This window comes from Ovis aries, chromosome 13, assembly GCF_016772045.2.
Source record: "Ovis aries strain OAR_USU_Benz2616 breed Rambouillet chromosome 13, ARS-UI_Ramb_v3.0, whole genome shotgun sequence".
Lineage (NCBI taxonomy): Eukaryota > Metazoa > Chordata > Mammalia > Artiodactyla > Bovidae > Ovis > Ovis aries.
The window spans coordinates 3,736,523-3,757,346 of record NC_056066.1 but is presented as its reverse complement, the minus strand read 5'-3'; the positions used below and the strand labels follow the sequence as shown (position 1 = coordinate 3,757,346).

General features: G+C 47.1%; 1 protein-coding gene across 12 annotated transcripts in view; it reads right to left on the bottom strand.

The window, feature by feature from the left end:
• Positions 1–2,090: 2,090 nt before the first annotated feature.
• SLX4IP (SLX4 interacting protein) overlaps positions 2,091–20,824 on the bottom strand; it is a 210,285-nt gene continuing 191,551 nt past the window's right edge. For 10 of the 12 annotated variants that reach the window (XM_060397156.1, XM_042230418.2, XM_060397159.1 and 7 more), the window contains 2 exons: positions 8,614–8,717; positions 2,091–7,528 (listed from right to left, as the gene is read on the bottom strand). In XM_060397156.1, the coding sequence (XP_060253139.1) occupies positions 7,222–7,528; positions 8,614–8,717 (411 nt within the window). In that variant the 3' untranslated portion in view covers positions 2,091–7,221. The remainder of the gene's footprint in view (positions 7,529–8,613; positions 8,718–20,824) is intronic. The other 2 variants (XM_060397162.1, XM_060397163.1) reach the window with 1 other exon arrangement.

Sequence of the window (20,824 nt, the reverse complement as noted above, 5' to 3'; positions counted from 1 at the left end):
AGCTGACCTCTCCCCCCCAGAGGTCACTGCTCCGCTCGCCCTGGGCACCTCGCCTTCTGGGACTGGATCGCTGTGCAAGCCTGCAGAGCCAAGAATTCATCGGTGCTGATTTCTGAGAGAAAAGCTGTAGTAAACCTCATGAAGCAGCCTTTTTTCTTTTTTTTAAAGAAATATATGCATGTTATGATCTTTGGGTAACTGTGGAAAAAACAAAACAAAACAGAAGGCAAACACGAAAACTGCATAGCATGACTCCCCTCCCACAGCCTGCTTCACCTCCGAAAATAAATCAGGCTGGGGGATGAATGAGGCTTTACGAAATGTAAGTGAACTTAAAACACAAGGTCAGCATCTCTGTCCTAGGTAATCCTTCCAAGGATGAGAAATTCTCCTCTTTTTCCCACAGGGTTATTTCAAATGTGCTTTCTGAGCCAAATTATTTTAAAAGCGTTCTTTCTTCCACTGCCCTGCTAAGCGTGAACTTGAGATTCACACGCACTTTTGAGAGCTTATTAATGATATTAATGATCATGGATCAAAGGCAAAGCCCAGACAATTACTTAGGTGCTTTAAAAACCCATCTTCTGTAGGAGGGTAACAACGTCTCAGTGCCGGCAAAGAGGAAGCTGGGCTCTGATGTGTCGAGTGTAAAGCTCCAGAGCTAACTAACGTGGGGGACTTGCAGGAGAGAGAACGGGTCTCTCTGCAGGAGTAAAACGTGGGCCTACTGGCACCTTGTCACCGAGGCCTTTTCCAGGCATGTCAAAGTAGAGGCGTTTCGGTTGGTTTTGGAGTATCCCTGCTTCACAGCGTTGCGGTAGTTTCTGCTGTACAGCAAAGTGCGTCAGCTGCACGTACACATGTGCCCCCTTTCCCTCGGGCGTCCCCACCCCCACCCAACCCCCAGGGCGTCACAGAGCCCGAGCTGAGCTGCCTGTGCTCCACGCAGTGCCCCACCGCTGTCTGTCAGGCCCAGTTCCGACCTGCGCAAAGCCCTTCTGCTCAAGGATACTCAGCTCTTGGTAGACCCTGCCTCTTCTAGCACCCAGTATTGAGACACACAAAAACTGCCTCCCCTACTTTTAAACAACAGTTCTGAACTATGGCATCTCATGGGAATTTGAGGAGCTTTTACAACTGCCAATGCCTAGGCCAAATCTCAAGGATTCTGACTTAACTAGAAGCTGCCGATGACCCACAAGGTCCTTCCAGTGTGTGGCCAGTGTCCGTACTCTGAACCCATTTTTAAAGAGACGAGTTTTAACGCATAGAGTGGTATGTTTACCTTGGGGTTCTACGGAGCCAGGCGTGGCACTTACTGTTAAAGATTATTGGACAGATGAAGAAACCGAGACCTGGGAGGTTATGTGACTTGTCTCCAAACCACAAGAACCAATTGGTGGCAAAGTACCAGGGTTGGCAGCAGCAGCAGACAGGGAAGAGTGGCTTTCCTGGGCTGGCACTTGGGGCCTGTGACCGAAACACCAAGAAATGGCTTGGGTGCAGTGGCTCTCAGCGTTTCCGCACAACTAGTCAGGTGTATCATCCCAATCTGATATTGAAATACTTCTAAAAAATTATGTATAGGATCCAAAGGCAAATATATTTGCAAGCAACCAGAGAGGCCTCGAAATCTGTCATAAGAGGCAGCGCAGAGAAAGAGGCGGCCCAGGACTTCACTCAGTGCTGCACTTCGAAAATGGAAAGGAATCCCCTTGGGAAATGTCAAGATTCTCTGGAAAGAAGTCAAGGTCACATACTTTAACCCCTCACTAGAGGAGTCTATCTCAGCTCACAAATGGGAGAAGTGGGAATATAGCTACATTGTAAAGACCACCCCTAATCTTACATTTAATCACAACATCTGCACAGGGTGTTCCAGGCCTAAAGTTTTAGGGCCAATGGTTCAAATGAGGAGCTCCTTTGATTATTTTAACAGTCGTCAAACCATCAGAACTGCTCCAAGGAGGAAAAAGTCTCCAACGAATAAAAGATAATTTTAAATTGCGTGTTCAGAAAAGGGTATTTTGAATGCATATTCTTTGGGGTTAATTAATTCACTTGCTTTAAAGGAAAGTGATACACACTAAAACAATTTTATTTTTTATTCATGAAATAGGTTCATTTACAACTACACACAAATTTCATCCCTTAGGAATGCACAACCATTGAAACTATTTTAGTGCGTGTTAATCGCTCAGTTGTGTCCAACTCTTGCAACCCCATGGATGGTAGCCCGCCAGACTCCTCTGCCCATGGGATTCTCCAGGCAAGAATACCAGCGTGAGTAGCCGTTCCCTTCTCCAGGGACTCTTCCAGACCCAGGGATTGAACCCAGGTCTCCTGCATTGCAGGCAGACTCTTTACCACCTGAGCCACCAGGGAAACTATTTTAGTAGCTGAAACCAAACAAGAGAGTAAGGTCAGTGGGAGAAGAGAGCTCGCCTGGTGATGAAGGCAGCGACTGGCTGTCTCCCTTGACTGAAGAACATCTACTCCAGGGCTCTGTCAAATCCACACCGTTAGGGGACTTCCCTGCTGGTCCAGTGGTTCAGAATCTGCCTTCTGAGGTAGCACACGTGGGTTCAACCTCTGGTTGGGGAACTACGATCCCATGTGCTATGGGGCAACTAAGCCTGAGTGCCACATCTAGGGAAGGCTGTGTGCCACAACCAGAAAAGCTTGCACCCCGCAATGAAGAGCCTGCACGCTGCCATGACGTGAAGGCCCAGAGCAGCCACAATTAGAAAAACGAAAACAAAAACACACCCTTAGTTGCCTGGTCGGGTGCTCTGGGATCAAATGTACGGTTTTCCTCATTTTACTGATTTGTTTAATTAACAAGATTTTTAATAAGTTACTGTAACAGCAATCATGCTGCATAACACAACTTACATGATTCAATCCAACCCTGAAACTGAGTAGTTCTTGACAGTTAAAGGCAGTAACTTCATCCACTCCAGTCCCCTCAGTTCAGCTGCACATTGACATGTATTTGTTCCGTGTCTTGTTAAGTAAACTCAGAAACCAACTGAAAGGGAGTTCTGCAGATTTCTGAGGATCTAATTATACCATAAATTGTAATACCCATGATCTATATGGTTAGACCTCTGCCCTGAGTGATTATCCGAATTAACTTCACTTTACAATGCTTAATTTATTTGGTACCGAAGAAGACTTTAAACTGTTTAACAGAAATCAGCTTAACTTTCTTTCCCTACTTGTTCCAACACGTTTCAATTGATCTGTATTTCAATAACAAGGTTTGAACTCTCCTGTCCTGACAAACCATGCATGGAAATTTCCTCATGAAAGAAAAGAAGAAATGAAAAGGATTTCTATATGCAAGCCATAGCACAGCATGCTGGAGAGCGGTGCTGCCTCTCAGGAAAGCCACGGGAAGACCAGTCACCAGAACTGTGTCAGACTGCAGCGGGGCCTGCCCGGAGTGAATTCGAGGCCACGGGATGGCGGCGCCGTGACCCCAGCACTCTCCTGTGATGGTTCCCTTCCCTTCTGTGTGCTGCCCTCTCCCAGCTCGGCCTGAAGTCAAAGGCCACCAACATGCACAATTCAGGTTAAAGTCCAAATAAGACACTGAAAGCAAACACACTGATCCCACTGATGTTTTCAAGATATATCCTGAGAAACATTTTTTAGAGAGAAGCTATGTTCTTCAAAAATTAAACTACAGAGGGCTTTTGGGACTCTTGCTTTTTATAAAATGAAATATATTTTCCCACTTTTTTCATTTAGAATGAGTGAACAAAAGCTGTAACATTTGTTCCTCTCTGCCCTAAAGTTTGCTCCTTTGCATTTCACAATTTACATGCATGGCTGGATGACACGTAACCTCCAGAAGCAAAGAAAAGAAAAATGTGGAAGAAAAGTCACACTGACTGTTCTCAGACATTTATGAATATTTAAAAAAAAAAAAAACCCAATCTATTAGAAAGTCATTTGGAAGCACATGGAGATGAATTAGAAGCCATGACGTTGAGAAAGTTAGGGAGTTCAAAGTTACAACATTAATCAATAGGGTCCATATTTCTTCCAAGCATCAGAGTTACAGGAACTTGAATATACATTTAATTTGGGTTATTTAGTGAGTGGCTGAAGAACTTATTCTTTTTAACCAAGAATACTGACAGAGTCTCAGATTTGAAGATGAATTACTAAGATTATCAAGAATATCAAAACACACCCACTTCCAGCAGTAGGGAACCAAGTCTTCATTTCCCACCTAATAAGCAACAAAAAAACCTGGCAGCCATTTTCCCCTCTGAACTTCCAAATATCCAAAGAATCAAACAACCACTCAAGAAACAAGAGAACCAGGGGTGTTTCAGACATGTGGAAGGAAAATGCTTAAAGGCGAAATTCCTCAAGCACATGCCCCTGTGCAGAAGCGGAAAGTTGGTCCTTTTGCTAATACTGTTAAAACCCATGGACATGAAGGCTGTGAGAAAGACCCTACTGATCTACAGCCAAAAGTGCAATGACACAGCCTTTAAACAACTTTTCTGTTTTTAAATTTCAGCCGCACTGGCTTTTCACTGCATTGCACTGGCTTTTCTCTAGCTGCGGCACACGGCCTTCTCTAGCTGCCCCTCGGCATGTGGGATCTCAGTTCCCCGACCAGGGACTGAACCCGTGTGCCCTGCACTGGGAGATGGGAAGTCCCAAACTCAGTCATCATCGTATCCACAAATACACCAAACTCTAAAGCCAAGAATTTTCTTGAACGATAATCATTAAACATACAAGTACTGGCTTTAACCACCAGGCCCAGGTTAACTAATGAAATAAAAAACCTGATAAAAACTTTCTCTGGTGCCTCCAGTTCAAACAGCTTCCCCTAGTTCTGGGGCAGGCAGCAGGTATTGGGATGGCTCTTCCTGATTCTAGACTCTTCCAGGGAGCTCAGTTTCTTGGCCTATTGCCTGGGTTGTTATTTTGTGCCCTCTCTGCCTAAACTACTGCAACAACTGTTTCTGTTTAAGACTCAACGACACACTGTGAGCCCATCTTCAGTGACAAGCACCCAGGAAATGGGTGACTCTGAGACGGGGCTCAGGACGGACCATGTTCTATCACCTCCGCAGGAGGGTTCTGCCCTGTGCAGTCTGCACTTCCTGGAGGAGTGGACTCAGCTGCACTGTGGTTGGTATTCTGCTGGGCTACCTCTTCTACTGTGGAGCCCAGTGAACGGAGTCACCTGGGGCAGGATTAATAGCTAGGAGGGAAGAGGAAGAGACGTCAGTAGGCAGGGCCGCCTTCCTGGTGGGGATGTTGAGGCTGGGGTCCCAGGAAGGGAAGAAGTCTCCAGAAGAGTCTGGAGCATCAAAGAAAGGGGCCTGCATCCGCAGCCAGGCATGGCAAGGAAGACTTAGCTTCATGACTCAAAATGGTGCCATGATATTCGGCTGCCTCTTCAGGAGTCCTGCCCTACAATCTAAGGAAAGGAGAGTTGGGGACGGACAGAATGAGCTGGGAGAAAGAAACCACTAATTAATCTTAAGCATGAACTTACACTGTATCCATTTCCATATTCTTTTATTTTGTTGGTCTTTTTTTTTTTTTCTAACTCCTACACTTTGGGGAATATCTTGATTTTCCGTGTTACTAGGGAGGAGGTATTACTTCAAAGGACCACCCAATGTTGAGCAGGAAAAAAAGACACATTTGATGGGTGGCCTTTGAATATAGTTTCCTTCATTATTTCAGAATAAAACTTGGTTAAGAAAACCTACTGTAGTTGTCCATCCAAAATAAGTCATTGCTATGATTCACTACATGACATTTCAGCAAGCCCACTGGAGACAACAGTGGGTGATCCTGCAAATGGAAGGCTCCTGGTTTGAAATCTAAGCTGCCCGTGCTGCCTTCCAAGTGGGGAACTGCAAATTCTGCCCACTGAATTCCCCTCGGGCTTGGATCTGTTCTGAACTTCACCAGAGTCTTGAAGGTGGGGGCAGGGGCAAGGGGTAGGGACATGCCTGAACTACAAGAAAGAACAAGCCTCTCTGATGTCTCCCCCTAATGTCAGGCCAAACTATATGTAAATATCCTGCAACTCTTAGTGCAGTCACAGCTCCCAGGGCGCTGTGGCCACCATGCTTAAATGGGACCAGTGCTTCACACCCTGAGCCAGGTGCTTCATAAGTCCGAGGGGGCATGACGGCTGCATGTCCACATGTGGGCCCTGCTGATGTGCGAGGGGCCAGGACAGTCAGGCCGCAGGAATCAATCCAAGGGGGTCTGCAATTAGCCCGGGGGTTGCCAAACTTGAGCATGTTTCAGAATCACCCAGTTTCTCATTCTGTAGGTCTGGGTGGGGCCCAGGCTCTGCCTTTCTCACACACTTTCAGATATGACGCTGGGGCCGCAAGCAGTGGGGTGACCCGCAAGCAGATGGGGTGACCCGCAAGCCTGCTGCTCCACTGCTGCCTGACTCAGGCTGCAGGGCAGGAGGATTGGCCGGCAAAGAGAGCACCACGGTCACTGTGGGCTTCATCCAGGGATGCAGCGAGGCACACCACTGGTTTCTTCCTGCGCTTCCTTTATGGATGCTGTCGCTGCCAACAAAGCCAATGGTTCTTTATCACCAAAGTAAGTTTCTGAAGTTAAAGTGTGAACCAGAAAGGAACAGTGCTGTCAGAACAAGCTCCTGGAGGCTGCTGGTTTGAAAGTTAAGTCCAACACAGGTACGTAACTTCTACTGAAAATGATCATTTGAATTCCTGTAAGTCATGGCTTCTAGGCACACTGCTCATTTGTCCCAGGTCTGGTCACGACATCCTCCACGATGAGGTTGCAATCCTCTTCTGTGAGCAAGTAGCTGCTTCCACCCTTTTCTTTTCTTGGTTGGGCTGCCCTGAGTCAGAGCTAAGCTTTCAGTGTTTGTGGCTGAGTTGTGCCTGCCCTGGCTTATTTTTCGTAAGATGTCTGGAGGAGAGAGTTTTCCAAAACATGCAACTCTTCATTAGATGCAGTTTCTGCCAAATCTTGTTTCAAAAGCAACCCCGGATCTGACAGCTCTCCAGTTGGCAGGACCCTGGCAGCTTTCCTTTTCCCACTATTATTTCCCTCGGGGCTAATCGATCACTTCCAAGAGAAACTCTCTTGTGGTGGTCGGCGTCTCCCGCAGGGCTGCGCTTCCTGAGTTTCTGCGGTGCTCCGGCCCCTCGTGGACTCTGCTTTGGACTGGGGAATGCTGACTCACAGCCACAGACAAGGCTCCTGCTTAGAAGCCCGGTCTGCAACCGCACCCTGGGATGAGGTTTCTGCTGCTCCTGGCCAGGCCTGATGACCTTTCTCCAGCTTCAGAGCAGGAAGCCCCTGGTGGGTCTCAGACGCCTTCCTGTCATCCTCTGCCTGTCCCACGGCCGGGGGGCTGGATGAGGCTGGCCGGCCCCCCCTCCTCCACGCTCCCTCTGCAGCCACGGAGTCACTGGATGCTCCCACACTGGGCCCGTTGCTCCGAGATCCGCTCACGGCGCTGCTTTTTGTCTCAGTTCTGTTCACACTAAAACAAAGAAAGAATTTTTTGATTTGTAAACCTGTGATGGCCAGGTTTCCCTCGGAGTCCCCATGTCATATTTCTTACACTTGAAGCAGGAGGCATGTGTTAACCTCCCTTCTCCTCACCCCACTGGCCAATCTCACAAAAAATCCCAAGTGTCTGTTGATATGCAGACTGGATCAACCAAGAGCTGTCACAGTTTCCTACACACTGGGACACACTTTACTTATTGATCATTGGTTAACAATGGCATTTTAATGGAGTTCATATTTTAACTAAGGCAGAGAGGCATTCATTTCAGATGTTAAATATCAATATTACCTATATTTGATATATTGATTTTTTCCCCAGAAGCAAATACACAAAGCAAAGCCTCTGTGTGTGTTTGTGTACATACAAGCATGTTCTTTTACGCACATACAAACTCTTCTATAACACACAGAAACTTTTTAAACGTTCCCTTTTCTATAACACACATACAACAGATAAAGCAGATTGTACTGTGTGACATTCACTTGGAGGTGCAGGATAGAAGCTGGCCAGGGAGATTGTACAGACCAGAGATTTTGGCATATATTTGTAGACTTGTGAATGGAAAGAAGTTTCTTGAACCACTGAACTCAAAATATTGAGAATGAAATATTTCTTTAGGTTCAGCTTTCATCTGGAAACCAATACATGTATTCATATTCTTACTACAGCTATCGTTCTCTCAAAGATTATTATAATGACACGAGGGTCAGAAGAGGCCCCTGAGGAAGGCAGCGCATGGTTCCCAATCTGTCCGGGGCTGCTTGGAAAGGTGCACGAAACACCATCAACAGGTGCTTTTCATCTTCAAAGTGCTTGCCACTAATTACTCCTTGCAACATACCTGTGAAGCCAGGCCTTGTTTCCCCCTGTCCAGAAAGCAAGAGAAAAAGTCTGGAAAGTAGAAAAAGTCCCAACTCTGTGACTTTGGACAGGATCAGTGTCTGAGGGCTTCTGTGATTAGGGTCTAGGCACTCTTGCTGAATTCTAGCCCTCATGTTGTGTCCCCATCTATATAGACAGTTTGGAGAGAAGAAGAGGAAACCCACGGGACCTACATTTCTTGCAGAACATTTCTCTTGGGCTCTGCCCCGGGAGGAAGTAGTTGTTCCACACACCCAGTACGATCCCCTGTTGCTCCGTGGAGAGCTCGTCCCGGCTGCTGCAAAAGACAACAAAGTCAACCAGTAATCTGTTAACTGCACAGGTGGAAAACATTTCCACTCCAAATACCCCAGTGAACGGATTTAGTTTGGTGAGGACAGGATGAAACTACATAGTGTTAGGTTATTTTAATTTTTTTCAGTCTAGAATGTTCTATGGCAAACCTAGACAGTGTATTAAAAACGACATCACTTTGCCGAAAAAGGTCCATATAGTCAAAGCTATGGTTATTCCAGCAGTCATGTACGGATCTGAGAGTTGGATTATAAAGAAGGCTTAGCACTGAAGAAGTGATGCTTTCAAACTGTGGTGCTGGAGAAGGCTCTTATGAGTCTCTTGGACTATAAGGAGATCAAACCAGCTAGTCTGAAAGGAAATCAATACTGAATATTCAATAGAAGGATGGATTCTGAAGCTGAAGCTCCAATGCTTTGGCCACCTGATGTGAAGAGCCAACTCATTAGAAAAGACCCTGATGCTGGGAAAGATGGAAGGCAGAAGGAGAAGGGAATGGCAGAGGATGAGGTGTTTGGATGGCATCACCGACGCAGTGGGTGTGAGTTTCAGCAAGCTTCGAGAGATGGTGAAGGACAGGGACACCTGTCATGCTGCAGTGCATGGGGTCACAGAGGCGGACCCAAATTGTCAACTGAACACCACCACTTCACTTGGATTCCAAGTACACGTTTCATTCGTGAATGTGTGCCACAAACAGGCAAGATGGTGACTCCAAGCCATCCGGGAACTCTCGGCCAGAACCGAGAGCTCTGAGGCCTGGGATGTGAGGATGCCCCAGTCAGGCGACCATGTGGCCGTGGGACTGGCCTTCCAGAGAGACCTGGGGCCACAGGGGTCTGTACTCCGATGAACTTTAGAATTCTCACATCTTCTCTATCTATAAAAACAGAGTATGGCCTTTGCAAAAAATGTCAAGAGTTCAGCCTACCAATACTGGTATTTTGAAAACCAGATTTTGAGATTCCTGGTTACTAAAACACTCCCGAGTTTTTTTCCCCTTAAAATAACAGCACTAACATGGTTTTAGATAGTTCTGAGGTTATCTATCTATCCATACACATGGAAGCTTCATAAAGAAGTAGCTATAAAAAGTTAAAATCTCCCAACCCTCATCAATATTGACCAATTTCTTTCTTTTGGAAAGTTGTTTCCTTTTGGTTAGCACATAGATAATTCAGACAAGGTGTTAAATTCTATCAATTGCTAGTACATTTCTCAGTACCCTTCTCCATCAAATTTTATAGTAAAATGTTGCTGCCACAAGGAGTGGTATTGGTAAGGTACCAGCAGACCTACACTGGAAGTAAGATTGACACCCCAGAGAGCCTGGTAGGCTGCAGCCACTGGAATCATATCTGCATGTCCCACAGAGTGATGCCATGAGCTTCGTCCAATCACTGCCCTGCACCACTGAGCACCAACCTTTTGCTCTCATGAACTCACCGGCGTTTTAGACCTGGACCAATGTCACTCAGGGTCTAGTTATAACCCAAGTCAGTTTTAAGAGTTAGTAAACAGAATACAATTGGTTTTATTGGATTATACTGCATTTTGGGGCTTCCCGTATGGCTCAGCTGGTAAAGAATCCAACTGCAATGTGGGACACCTAGGTTCGATCCCTGGGTTGGAAAGATCCCTCGGAGAAGGGAAAGGCTACCCACTCCAGTATTCTGGCCTGGAGAATTCCACAGACTGTATAGTCCATGGGGTCGCAAAGAGTCAGACTTACAACTGAGAGACTTTCACTTTCACTGCATTTTAATGCTAGTCCCTTTTCTTTCCCTTAAGACTTCCTGTTGTTCAGTCGCTAAGTCGTGTTCCATTCTTTGCAAACCCCAAGGACTGCAGTATGCCAGGCTTCCTTGTCCTTCACTATCTCCTGAAGTTTGCTCAAACTCATGTCCATTGAGTCAGTGATGCCATCCAACCTTCTCATCCTCTGTCATCCCCTTCTCCTCCTGCCTTCAATCTTTCCCAGCATCAGGATCTTCTCAAGGAGTCAGTTCTTTGTATCAGGTGACCACAGTATTGGAGCTTCAGCTTCAGCATCAATCCTTCCAGTGAATATTCAGGATTGATTTCCTTTAGGACTGACTGGTTTGATCTCCTTGCTGTCCAAGGGACTCTCAAGAGTCTTCTCCAGCACAATTCAAAGGCATCAGTTCTTTGGCACTCAGCCTTCTTTATGGTCCAACCCTCACATCCATACAAGAATATCAAAAAAATCATAGCTTTGACTATACAGACATTTATGGGCAGAGTAATGTCTTTGCTTTTTAATATACTGTCTAGGTTTGTTGACCCAAAAGTGTTAGTTTAAAAGTTAAATGACAGAGAAAGAGAGGAAGAGAGGGAGAGAGAGAGATTGAGATTTATGTGTGAAACGCTTCTAAACATGCCTTGTAAGTACAGTAGATTTCCCCCTTACAACCACACCCTGTAAAGTGCTGTAGTTTCAGAGCTGCACAATTAACATAAGGAGCATGAGTCAGGCTTTGAACAACTCTGTGGGAACCAGAAAGCCTTTTCCTATTAGGAATGATGTAAATTCCCCAAGGCTGGAAGAAGTCCACAACGGAGGGAGACAGGGTCATAAATAACAACAATGGATACTGCACAGACCACAAAACATGAGGCCGTGATACAGACACTCTTCGCGTCTCACACTGGATTCAACCGCTGCCTCGATTTATTTATTTTTTAACCTTAAAGAGCACTCTGCATTTCCTATGGGAACTTCAAAAACACCTCTAAAAAACAGACAATGGACTCTCATCCCGAATTCTTCTAACAATGGAGGAAAATGTCCTTGGAAGAGAAAAACAACAACAGCAGCAGCAAGAGTGACAGAAGGAAATGTCCAGCTCGAAAAGTGCAAAGCCTGTGACTTCATATTTTCAAATAAAGAAAGAAAAAGGCAAGGCAGGGTCTCCTGCTTACAGATTAAAACCACATCTGGCAATTTGTCAATTTGTCAAAGGAGGCATATTTACATTTGTATGAAGACTGGGTGGGCAGGGGAAAAAAGAGGTTAGACTCCTTCAGCCCTTGAACTGTCAGAGCTCATTAGAAATCTCTCATTCTCACATCTCCAGGGTTATTCACACCCCTTGGTCACCACACTGCAGCCTCCCGGTGCCCTGAACAAGTACTCTAGGGAAGCAGCTCTCACCTGCGAACAGGATATCCCATGGGACTCATCCTGATTACTAATGGTGTCTCACATCTGGCATCAAAATGCAACTGTAGCTTATCCAGAGGCAAGACTCTTAGGGCTGTGAAGGTAGCAAGTGCCTCCGGGGCTTACCTGGGTGACACTGCTTCTTTCCAGATTCTATGTGACTAACGACCCTGACACTATCTGCAAAGAAGACAAACAAACACAACATACTTCAAAAGGCTACCGGTAGGCTGTCCCCGAGACTTGGGTTCAATCCCTGAGTTGGGAAGATCACCTGAAGGAAGGCATGACAACCCACTCCAGTGTTCTTGCTTGGAGAATCCCCTGGACAGAGGAGCCTGGCGGGCTTCAGTCCATGGGGTCGAAAAGAGTCAGACACGACTGGGCGACCAAGCATAGCGCAGCACAGCACAGGGTGTCCAAAGTCCAGAGAGAGCACCCCACGGGGACTCAGGATTTAGGAGACAGGTGAGCCAAGAGGGTTGCTTTGGGCCCTCATCGGTCACCGGTGATCGCTCACCACTTGGATGCTAGCTCGGAGTCCAGCTAAGGAATACAATGCTGCAACTATGGCCAGCCCCCTCTCTCAATTATCTATCTTTGGTAGTACTTTGAGGATTGTGGTTTTAAAAATTTCCACCCGTGAAAGTGAAAGTGTTAGTCACTCAGTCATGTCTGACTCTTTGTGACCCCATGAACTGTAGCCCACCAGGCTCATCTGTCCATGGAATTTGGGTTGGCTTATAAAGCTGTACACATACAGTTTCAGGAAAAAAAAAAAAAAAAACAAAACAGCAGTAGGGCAAGGCTACTGGACCCAGAAGTCTAATTAGGGAGATACCCTCCTCAGCAGCTTCAGCAGCCCATGTGGGTGCCCAGAGCAAGCGGTCAGGCCTGCCTCCATCCCTGGGGATGCTCTGGAGACCAGAGTGTATGCATATGAAGTTGAGGACAGCCAAAGCCACGTGCTCCAGCACGGGTTCAATGCGAAGGCTGAGTAGGTTAATCTGAGTATGGTGGGGTGGGCATTACCTCCAGTGCTGTCCAGTCTGACCTGGGAGACATATTTTAAATTCTTAAGATACAAAAGATGACACAGAAAGTAGCCACCAGAATGAGCTGTGTTGAAATATATTGGGTTGGCCCAAAAGTTCATTCAGCGAAAACCTGAATGAACTTTTAGGCCAACCCAATAGTTAGAAACACTGGTGGATGTTCATATCACAGAGCAAGTTTAAATTGTGGACAAATCAAGGATTTACTTACTTGAGTATGACTACTTTTGAATAGGATACTGTTGGGTTAATGAGGGATGGGGAGTGAAGCTGGCCTAAAGGGACATTAAAAATACTCACTCTTAATTCACATCCTCCTCCAGGAGAGCACACAGTGCAGCTGAGCCTCCCAAAGGCTAGTGGGAAGACTGGCTGCTCTCAGAGGCTCACAAAAAAAAAAAAAAAGAAAGAAAAGATTCCTGAGACCCGTCCCTGGAAGTTCTGACTCACAAGATCTGGGGTGGGGCTACGAGAGCTACATTTAGGTTCCCAGGTGACTCAAGGGCTGCTGATAACACATGGAAGTACCATCCTCAGAGCAGAGTGACAGGCACACAGTGTAGAGTTGCTCGCCGCGGCAGCATCTGGCAGAGGGTGGCCCAGGTGTGTCAGGCCTCAAAATAACCTGAGGAGCTTGTTCAAAAATGTGCAGGAGTCGACCCCAGAATCTACTGCATTTTGGGTCTCCAAAGTGGGGTGGGGTGAGGGCATGTGAATTTTAGGTAAGTTTCCCAGGGATCCTGATGCCCAGCAGAGTTACTAAATTCTTGTCCTACAAGGGTGTGAAACTGAAAACTGAGCAGAGTCATCCAGTTGGCACCACTGGACTCGGGGCCCGGCGCTGCAAGAGGTCCTTGAGGACCTAGACCTGGAAAGCACATGGACCCAGAGAACATGCTCTTCCTCTCATGGGGTCCCCATCCCAGTGGGGAGGACAGCAAGCAAACACACAGACAGTGTCAGCTGATGACAGTGTCACGAGGAGAAACGCACCTCGAAGGGGTTGCTGGGTGGTCAGGGAAGGCTGTGGTAGGTATGAAGGACAGCTTTTCCCAGAGATCTGTGTGGAGGATGGGCCACTTATGAAGAAGAGGGGCAGGGGAGAGGTGCACAAATATTGTGTGTAGGTATGTATGTGTTGATGATGACGGTAAGGCCACTAGAAGATCCCAAGAAAAGAGACTTGGTATCTTGAAAGGATCACCTTGGGTATAATGGAGGGAAGAGGGGGAGGCAGGGAGGCCGGCGATGAGGCTATTGTAATGGTCCACCCGAGGATGGCAGGTCTTGGAGGAGGCAGGTGGTGGTGAAAAGTGGTTTGACTGGAAATCAAGCAGACCCAACAGAATGAGCCGATGGACTAGATACAAAGAGTGAGAGGGAGAAAAAAAGTTGAGGATAACTCCATGATCTGTGGATGAAGGAAGTTACCCTTTAACAATACAAGAAGTACTGGTTTAAACAGCTGGATGAGGGAAGTTACCCTTTACCAATATAGGAAGTACTGGGGGCGGCAGGGGGCAGGCTTGGGGAAATGAAACCAAGAAGCCCGTTTTAGGTATGTAGGCTTTAAGAGCTGTCCTGGATGTCTAAATGGAGATGCTGAGCAGGTGGTTAAGCTACAGCTTCCAGAGAATTTTGTCTGCAGACACCAAGCTGAGAAGTCCACAGAGGTGGTAAGCACTTAAAGGCTTTGTGGGGATGAGCTCCGGGGGAGTGCCCTTGGGTGAGAAAACAGGTTGAGAGGACATGGATGATTCAGAAAGGAGACTAGGAGGGAATCTTCAGTGAGGAGAGGGAAGAGGCAAGGTAACCTGGTGTCCCTGGAGACAACAGGAGAAAAGGGCTTCATCAACAGTGACAACCACATCTAAGCCTGCTGAACATTTAGGACTGAAAAGTTATTAGAGGACGGTGATTTGACAAAAGTTATTTTTGGTGAAGTGCTGGGACCTAAGTGTGCCTGGAAGGGGTCCAAGAGTGAAGCGGAGGCACAGTGGAGACAAGGACTCTCAGGTAGAAATATAACCTGAGCTGTGCAGGCAACTAAATCTTCCAGAGACCAGTGAAAAAAACAGGAAATTGATGACACCAGATTTCAGTAACACGCTGTTGTTGTTTAGCCACTGAGTCGTGTCTGACTCTTGTCACCCCGTGGACCGTAGCCTGCCAGGCTCCTCTGTCCATGGGATTCTCCAGGCAAGAACACTGCAGTTGATTGCCATTTCCTTCTCCAGGGGATCTTCCCAACCCAGGGATTGAACCCATGTCTCCAGCATTGGCAGGCGGGTTCTGTACCCCTGATCCACCAAGGAAACTGTATATTATCTTCATAACAAGTGATCAATATACGATTACTGAGAGAGTTTACCTTTGTGGACTGCTTTTGAAATCTGGGGTGTATTAGACACTTCCAGTGCTTTCTCACCTGCTTAACAGCCAGATGTGGCTGGTGGCCACAGCACTGGCCAGCACAGGTGCGGATGACACCTTTGAGGAGTTCTGCAGTACAGGGGAAGCAGAGACACAGGGTGGTAGCTGGACTGGGCCAGGTGGGTAATGCAGTTAGGGATAACTCTGGAGCAGGCCTATCTGGCCAGAAGTGATCAGCCACTACGTGTGAACCTGAAACTGAGTGCCAGGCACTGCTTTAGAAGCTTTGTGTGTATTCACCAATGCCACCTTCAAAACCGCTTGGGGAGACAAGGAGTTTTGTCATTACCATGTCCCACTGGCGGATGAGCAGCATGACCGAGCGCTGCTCACCTGAGAGCGTGGCTTCTGCTGGGAATGTCATGCTGCAGACCCCCAGGATATCAGTGCCAGCCAAGGGGCACAGAGCCTGGAGGCCGTGAGGTCAGGTGTGGGCACGAGTGTCACAGCCCACACCAGCCATGCCGCCCACCTGCTGCCTGGAGCACGGGCCCCCCTCTCAGCCCCGGTTAGATGGTATGATAGAGCCGTCCCGCCAAATGCTTGTGTCCAGGACTGAAAACATCCTGTTGGGTATGAAGGCAATAAAGGGAGAAGGGGAAGAAAAGACCCTCAATGTTGTTAAGAATTTTTCTCACAGTAACACTTAATGTAGCAGTATGGTACTCGCAGTCTTTATCTTTTCAGAGTTGGATCCATTTTCTCATGGTTTTATACACGAGTTTCTTCAGATTCTGTTTTCAGTTCAGTTCAGTCGCTCAGTCGTGTCCGACTCTTTGCGACCCCATAAATCGCAGCACACCAGGCCTCCCTGTCCATCACCAACTCCCAGAGTTCACTCAGACTCATGTCCATCGAGTCAGTGATGCCATCCAGCCATCCCATCCTCTGTTGTCCCCTTCTCCTCCTGCCCCCAATCCCTTCCAGCATCAGAGTCTTCCAATGAGTCAACTCTTCGCATGAGGTGGCCAAAGTACTGGAGTTTCAGCTTTAGCAGGATTCTATTTTGTTTACTCCCAAATGAAAATAATTAACAACTCAACCAGGATATTTTAAAAGTAGGTAATTCATGGACTAGTAGAATATGCAGTCTAAGTCACAGTCATAATGTTGCTGTCTCTGAATTTCTCATGATCACATCTGCTGAGAATGGAACACTCAGAACCGATCAAACGGGCTCCATGCTCCTGGGATGCGGGGTGGAGCACAGAGGCAAAGGGGGCAGAAGTCAAGGAACGGACCCCTTGATGGCTGGTCCCAGAGCCACTTCCTGAAGCCCCTTAGAGTTGGTTCACGATGGTGCAGGGAATTTAACTGCAGCGAGGTGTATGAAGCACACTTTGGAAACTGGAAAGGGCTGAACATGTTTTCTTGACATTGTTGTGAAAGAAAATCTGATGCCTGCACAGACCATCTGGGTTTATAAGAAGGTGAAGGATGCTTTGTATCTGTAGGAAGCTTACGTGATTAAAGTCCTTTTCCCACCCCGCACTGGGGCCTCACTGAGTATCTGACAGACAGGTTGTGTCCCTGTTTGATGCCACAAGACCCAGGCGGCTAAGTGTCTCGGGCCACACATCTAGCTGGCCCAGGACTGAGGAAGAAGGCCTGGTCCCCTACAGCACCCTCCCCATCGTGCCCGGGGTCATCTGCTGTCCTGGCACTATGTCACTGTGGCGTCTGGACAGGCCCTTTGTCTTCTCTGAGCATCAGTTTCCTCATCTACTCTTTTTTTAAGTGGGGGGATAATGATGGTTACACAGTGGGCACTCACCATCTCCTGGAAACGGATTTCTCTCTTAGGGAATCACGTCCCCAAGGTCCTTCCAATGTCCAGGCATTTCAGGAGGCCTCGTGTACAAGCCTGACTCCAGAAGTGGGCCTGTGACCCAGGCCAGGCCAGTCAAGTCCAGAATTTGTGAGCCTCACAAAGACGCATGGACTGCTGGGGCCTGGAGTGACCAGGACCACTACCACACACAGGCTGAGCATGAAGTCAAACAGTGTGGAAGGCAGAGCCAATGGACTGTGAGAAACAGTCCTGATGAAAGTCTGTGCCTCTGATCAACATACCCACAGTGTGGGCTTTTGAGGCACATGAGCTAAAAACCTTCCTTTTTTTTCCTAAGCCATTTAGTTAGCTTTCCTGTTCCTTGAAAACTAAAAGGTTTAAGGCTGATATCATCTCTTCTTGGGTTTGCTGCACAGAACAAGCTATTGTATGCAACAGCCCTTCACAAATAATGAAAGTCCTTTGCAAACAATTAAAAGCAGAGCAGGGACTTCCCTGTTGGTCCAGAGGTCAAGAATCCACCTGCCAATGCAGGGGACAGGGGCTGGATCCCTAGTACAGGAAGATTCCACATGTGAAGGGGTAACTAAGCCCGTTTCCTCCAGTTACTTAGCCTGCATGCCTAGAGCCCACACTCTGCAACAAGAGTAGACACCGCAATGAGACGCTCATGGACTGCAACGAGAGGCAAGCCCCCACTCACTGCACCAAGAGAAAGCCTGTGCATAGCCATTAAGACCCAGCACAGCCAAAAATAAATTTTAAAAATTTCTTTTAAAAATCAAAGCAAAAGTTATATCTTACTAGCTTATTTGGGGGGCAAATACTAATATTAAAGTAATAAACTGAAACTACTTTCAATTTTTCATGACCTTACAATAATAAAAGCACAAAGAAAAGTTATTCTTGTGTGATGCCTGATGAATTCCAAGTAGCCCAAGTAGCCCAAATAGAGCGTGAACTATGACAATGACTACAGTCTTGGACTATTGCTGCAACGTGGCCATGCAGAGGCCACGGTCCTAAAATGAGGAAGAGGTCTCTCTTTCCCAAATTTCACTTCTAAGATTTTCTTACATTATTTGATATTTAATTAAGTGAAGGCAGTGAAAAGGAAAAATCAGGTGGGATGGAGCAGTCACGAACAATGAAAAGAAATACAGGAATAGACATGTGTGCATTGACTCACTGGAACCACAGCAAACAGGGGAATGAAGAGGAAACCGTTGTCTCATGGATCCCACTGCGGCCAGCAGATGCTTTCTCTACTTGTGATAATGGTGGAGGACAGCTGTCCTGAGACACTACAGAGAGAAGCACTTGGAGAGGGACCAGTCCTCCTGGGATGCTCCCCTGGCAGACACGCCCTCCTCCATCTCAGAGATGAGGACACTGACGACCATGAGGCCTTGTCATCTGCCCAGTTCCCACTGTGAGTGGGAACCCTTTCTGCTTCAGCAGGCTCCTCTGGCCCCTGGTCCCTCTGCTTCCCTACCCTCACATGAAAGGACACATCTCTAAGGCGAAGAGGAGCACACATTTGCTGCTGCTGCTGCTACCTGGGTTAACAGCAGACCCCCTAGCGTGTTTTTTAAAAAAAAATTTAAAATACTTTTAAAAAGTTTTCATGTCTTCTCAATTGACGACTATGAAGCTACCTTGTACAGACCTTTGGGAGTACCAATAAAATAGCTGCGAAGAATGCTAGCCTGAAAATGAAATTAGTGAAAAAAAATCAAGGAAGAGATCTTGCAGGCAGTACACATTTCACAGGGATTTTCCAGTTTACACTTATCTAACCCTCGAGAGCCTAACGATAAATCCTAAACAACCTGGGGCCTCAGAGTTGAGTCTCTGGTGCCACACAAGTGTGACAGAATTTGGATGCTCGAGAGAATATGTAGGTTTGCAACCAGTGCTTCTACAGAAGGGAAGGTGCTCATCGAGCACTCTGAAAACTAAAGGAGAGCTGTTATAGTTTCGCCAGAAAAACATAAAAATTCACATCCCCCTTAAAAAAAAAAACTCAGATGATTCATGAATCAGAGGTTTAATGCCCAGTTTAAAAGTTGAAGGGAAACAGCTGTGAAAAATAGAAACTTAATGGCAATCACCCCGGCAGAACTACCCTACCTCTTATTCAAAAATAACTTCCCGCACAGAAGCCTGGGGCTGGAAACTGCCAGCACCTGCAGGAAGGTCGCCAGCCCTTCACTGGTGGTGGTTATCTTTACCCCAGCGTCTCCTGCGGCCGAGCAGGTGAGTCTGGACAGGATGGGAGAGGAGAGAGGTGAGGAAACGCGCGGGACAGCTGGGGGGTGGCAGGCCTGGCCAGCGAGGACCACTACAAGCCTGGCCGTTGGTGGGAAAGAGGCGTGAGAGCCTGAGCAAAGCCATTAGATGACTGTCTCATTTCACAATTCTGCTCGGAGCTGGCCCTCTGCCCAGGGATACAGAAGGAACAGCTCTTCCCATCTCCCTCGAACACAGACAGTGAGACCCCCTTTCCAAGTCTCCAATCTCATGATAGCAACAGCTTCTGTGGACGAGTCTGGGAACCTCGCCCCACATACGGCCTTGCTAGCTTGGGAAAGGAAGCACCGAATTCTAAATCATCTGTTTACTAATGAACGTTCCCGACAGGATCCCCTTGCACTTCGTCTCGGTCTGCGCTCTCTCACGGTGGGTGTTCTAGATAGAGCCTGTGTGCACTTTTAGGCACCCAGCCTGAAAAATCTGCTGTTTCCCAAATCCTCTGCACCTTAGAGCAGTGGCTGGGTCCTTCCTCCAAAACAGGGTCTCACTGGGAGTCTACTGGCAGCTACTGGAAAGAAAGGCATTTTAACTGGGTGGTCTCTCCCTCCTCCCCCTGTGGATGGTGGTGAGCAGATCTCCCACAGGAGGTCACGAGTTTATGCTTTTGCTGTGTCCCTCTGTCCATCACTGACTTGCTGGCTAAACGAGGATGTGTCACTTAACTCTTTGGTACTTCAGTTTTTATAGCTGGAAAATGAAGCTGGGTTGGCAAATGAGAGACGAAAAATAAGAACGGAGCTTCTTCAGAAGCTCACTAGCACAGAGGGTCAGGTGTTTAGCTCTTTGCTAATCTGGTATTGTTGTTCAGTCGCTAAGTCATGTCTGATTCTTTGCGACCCCATGGACTGACTACAGCATGCTAGGCTTCCCAGTCCTTCACCGTCTCCCAGAACTTGCACAAACTCATGTCCATTGAGTTGATGATGCCTTCCAACCATCTCATCCTCTGTCGTCCCCTTCTCCTGCCCTCAATCTTTCCCAGCATCAGGGTCTTTCCCACTGAGTCAGCTCTTTGCGTCAGGTGGCCAAAGTATTGGAGCTTGTTTCATCATTAGTCCTTCCCATGAATATTCAGGGTTGATTTCCTTTAGGATTAACTGATTTGATCTCCTTGATGTCCAAGGGACTCTCAAGAATCCTTTCCAACACCACAGTTTGAGAGCATCAGCTTTTGGGTGCTCAGCCTTCTTTATGGCCCAACTATCACATCCATACGTGACTACTAGAAAAACCATACCTTTGACTATACGGACTTTTGTTGGTAAATTGATGTCTCTGCCTTTTAATACGCTCTCTAGGTTTGTCATAGC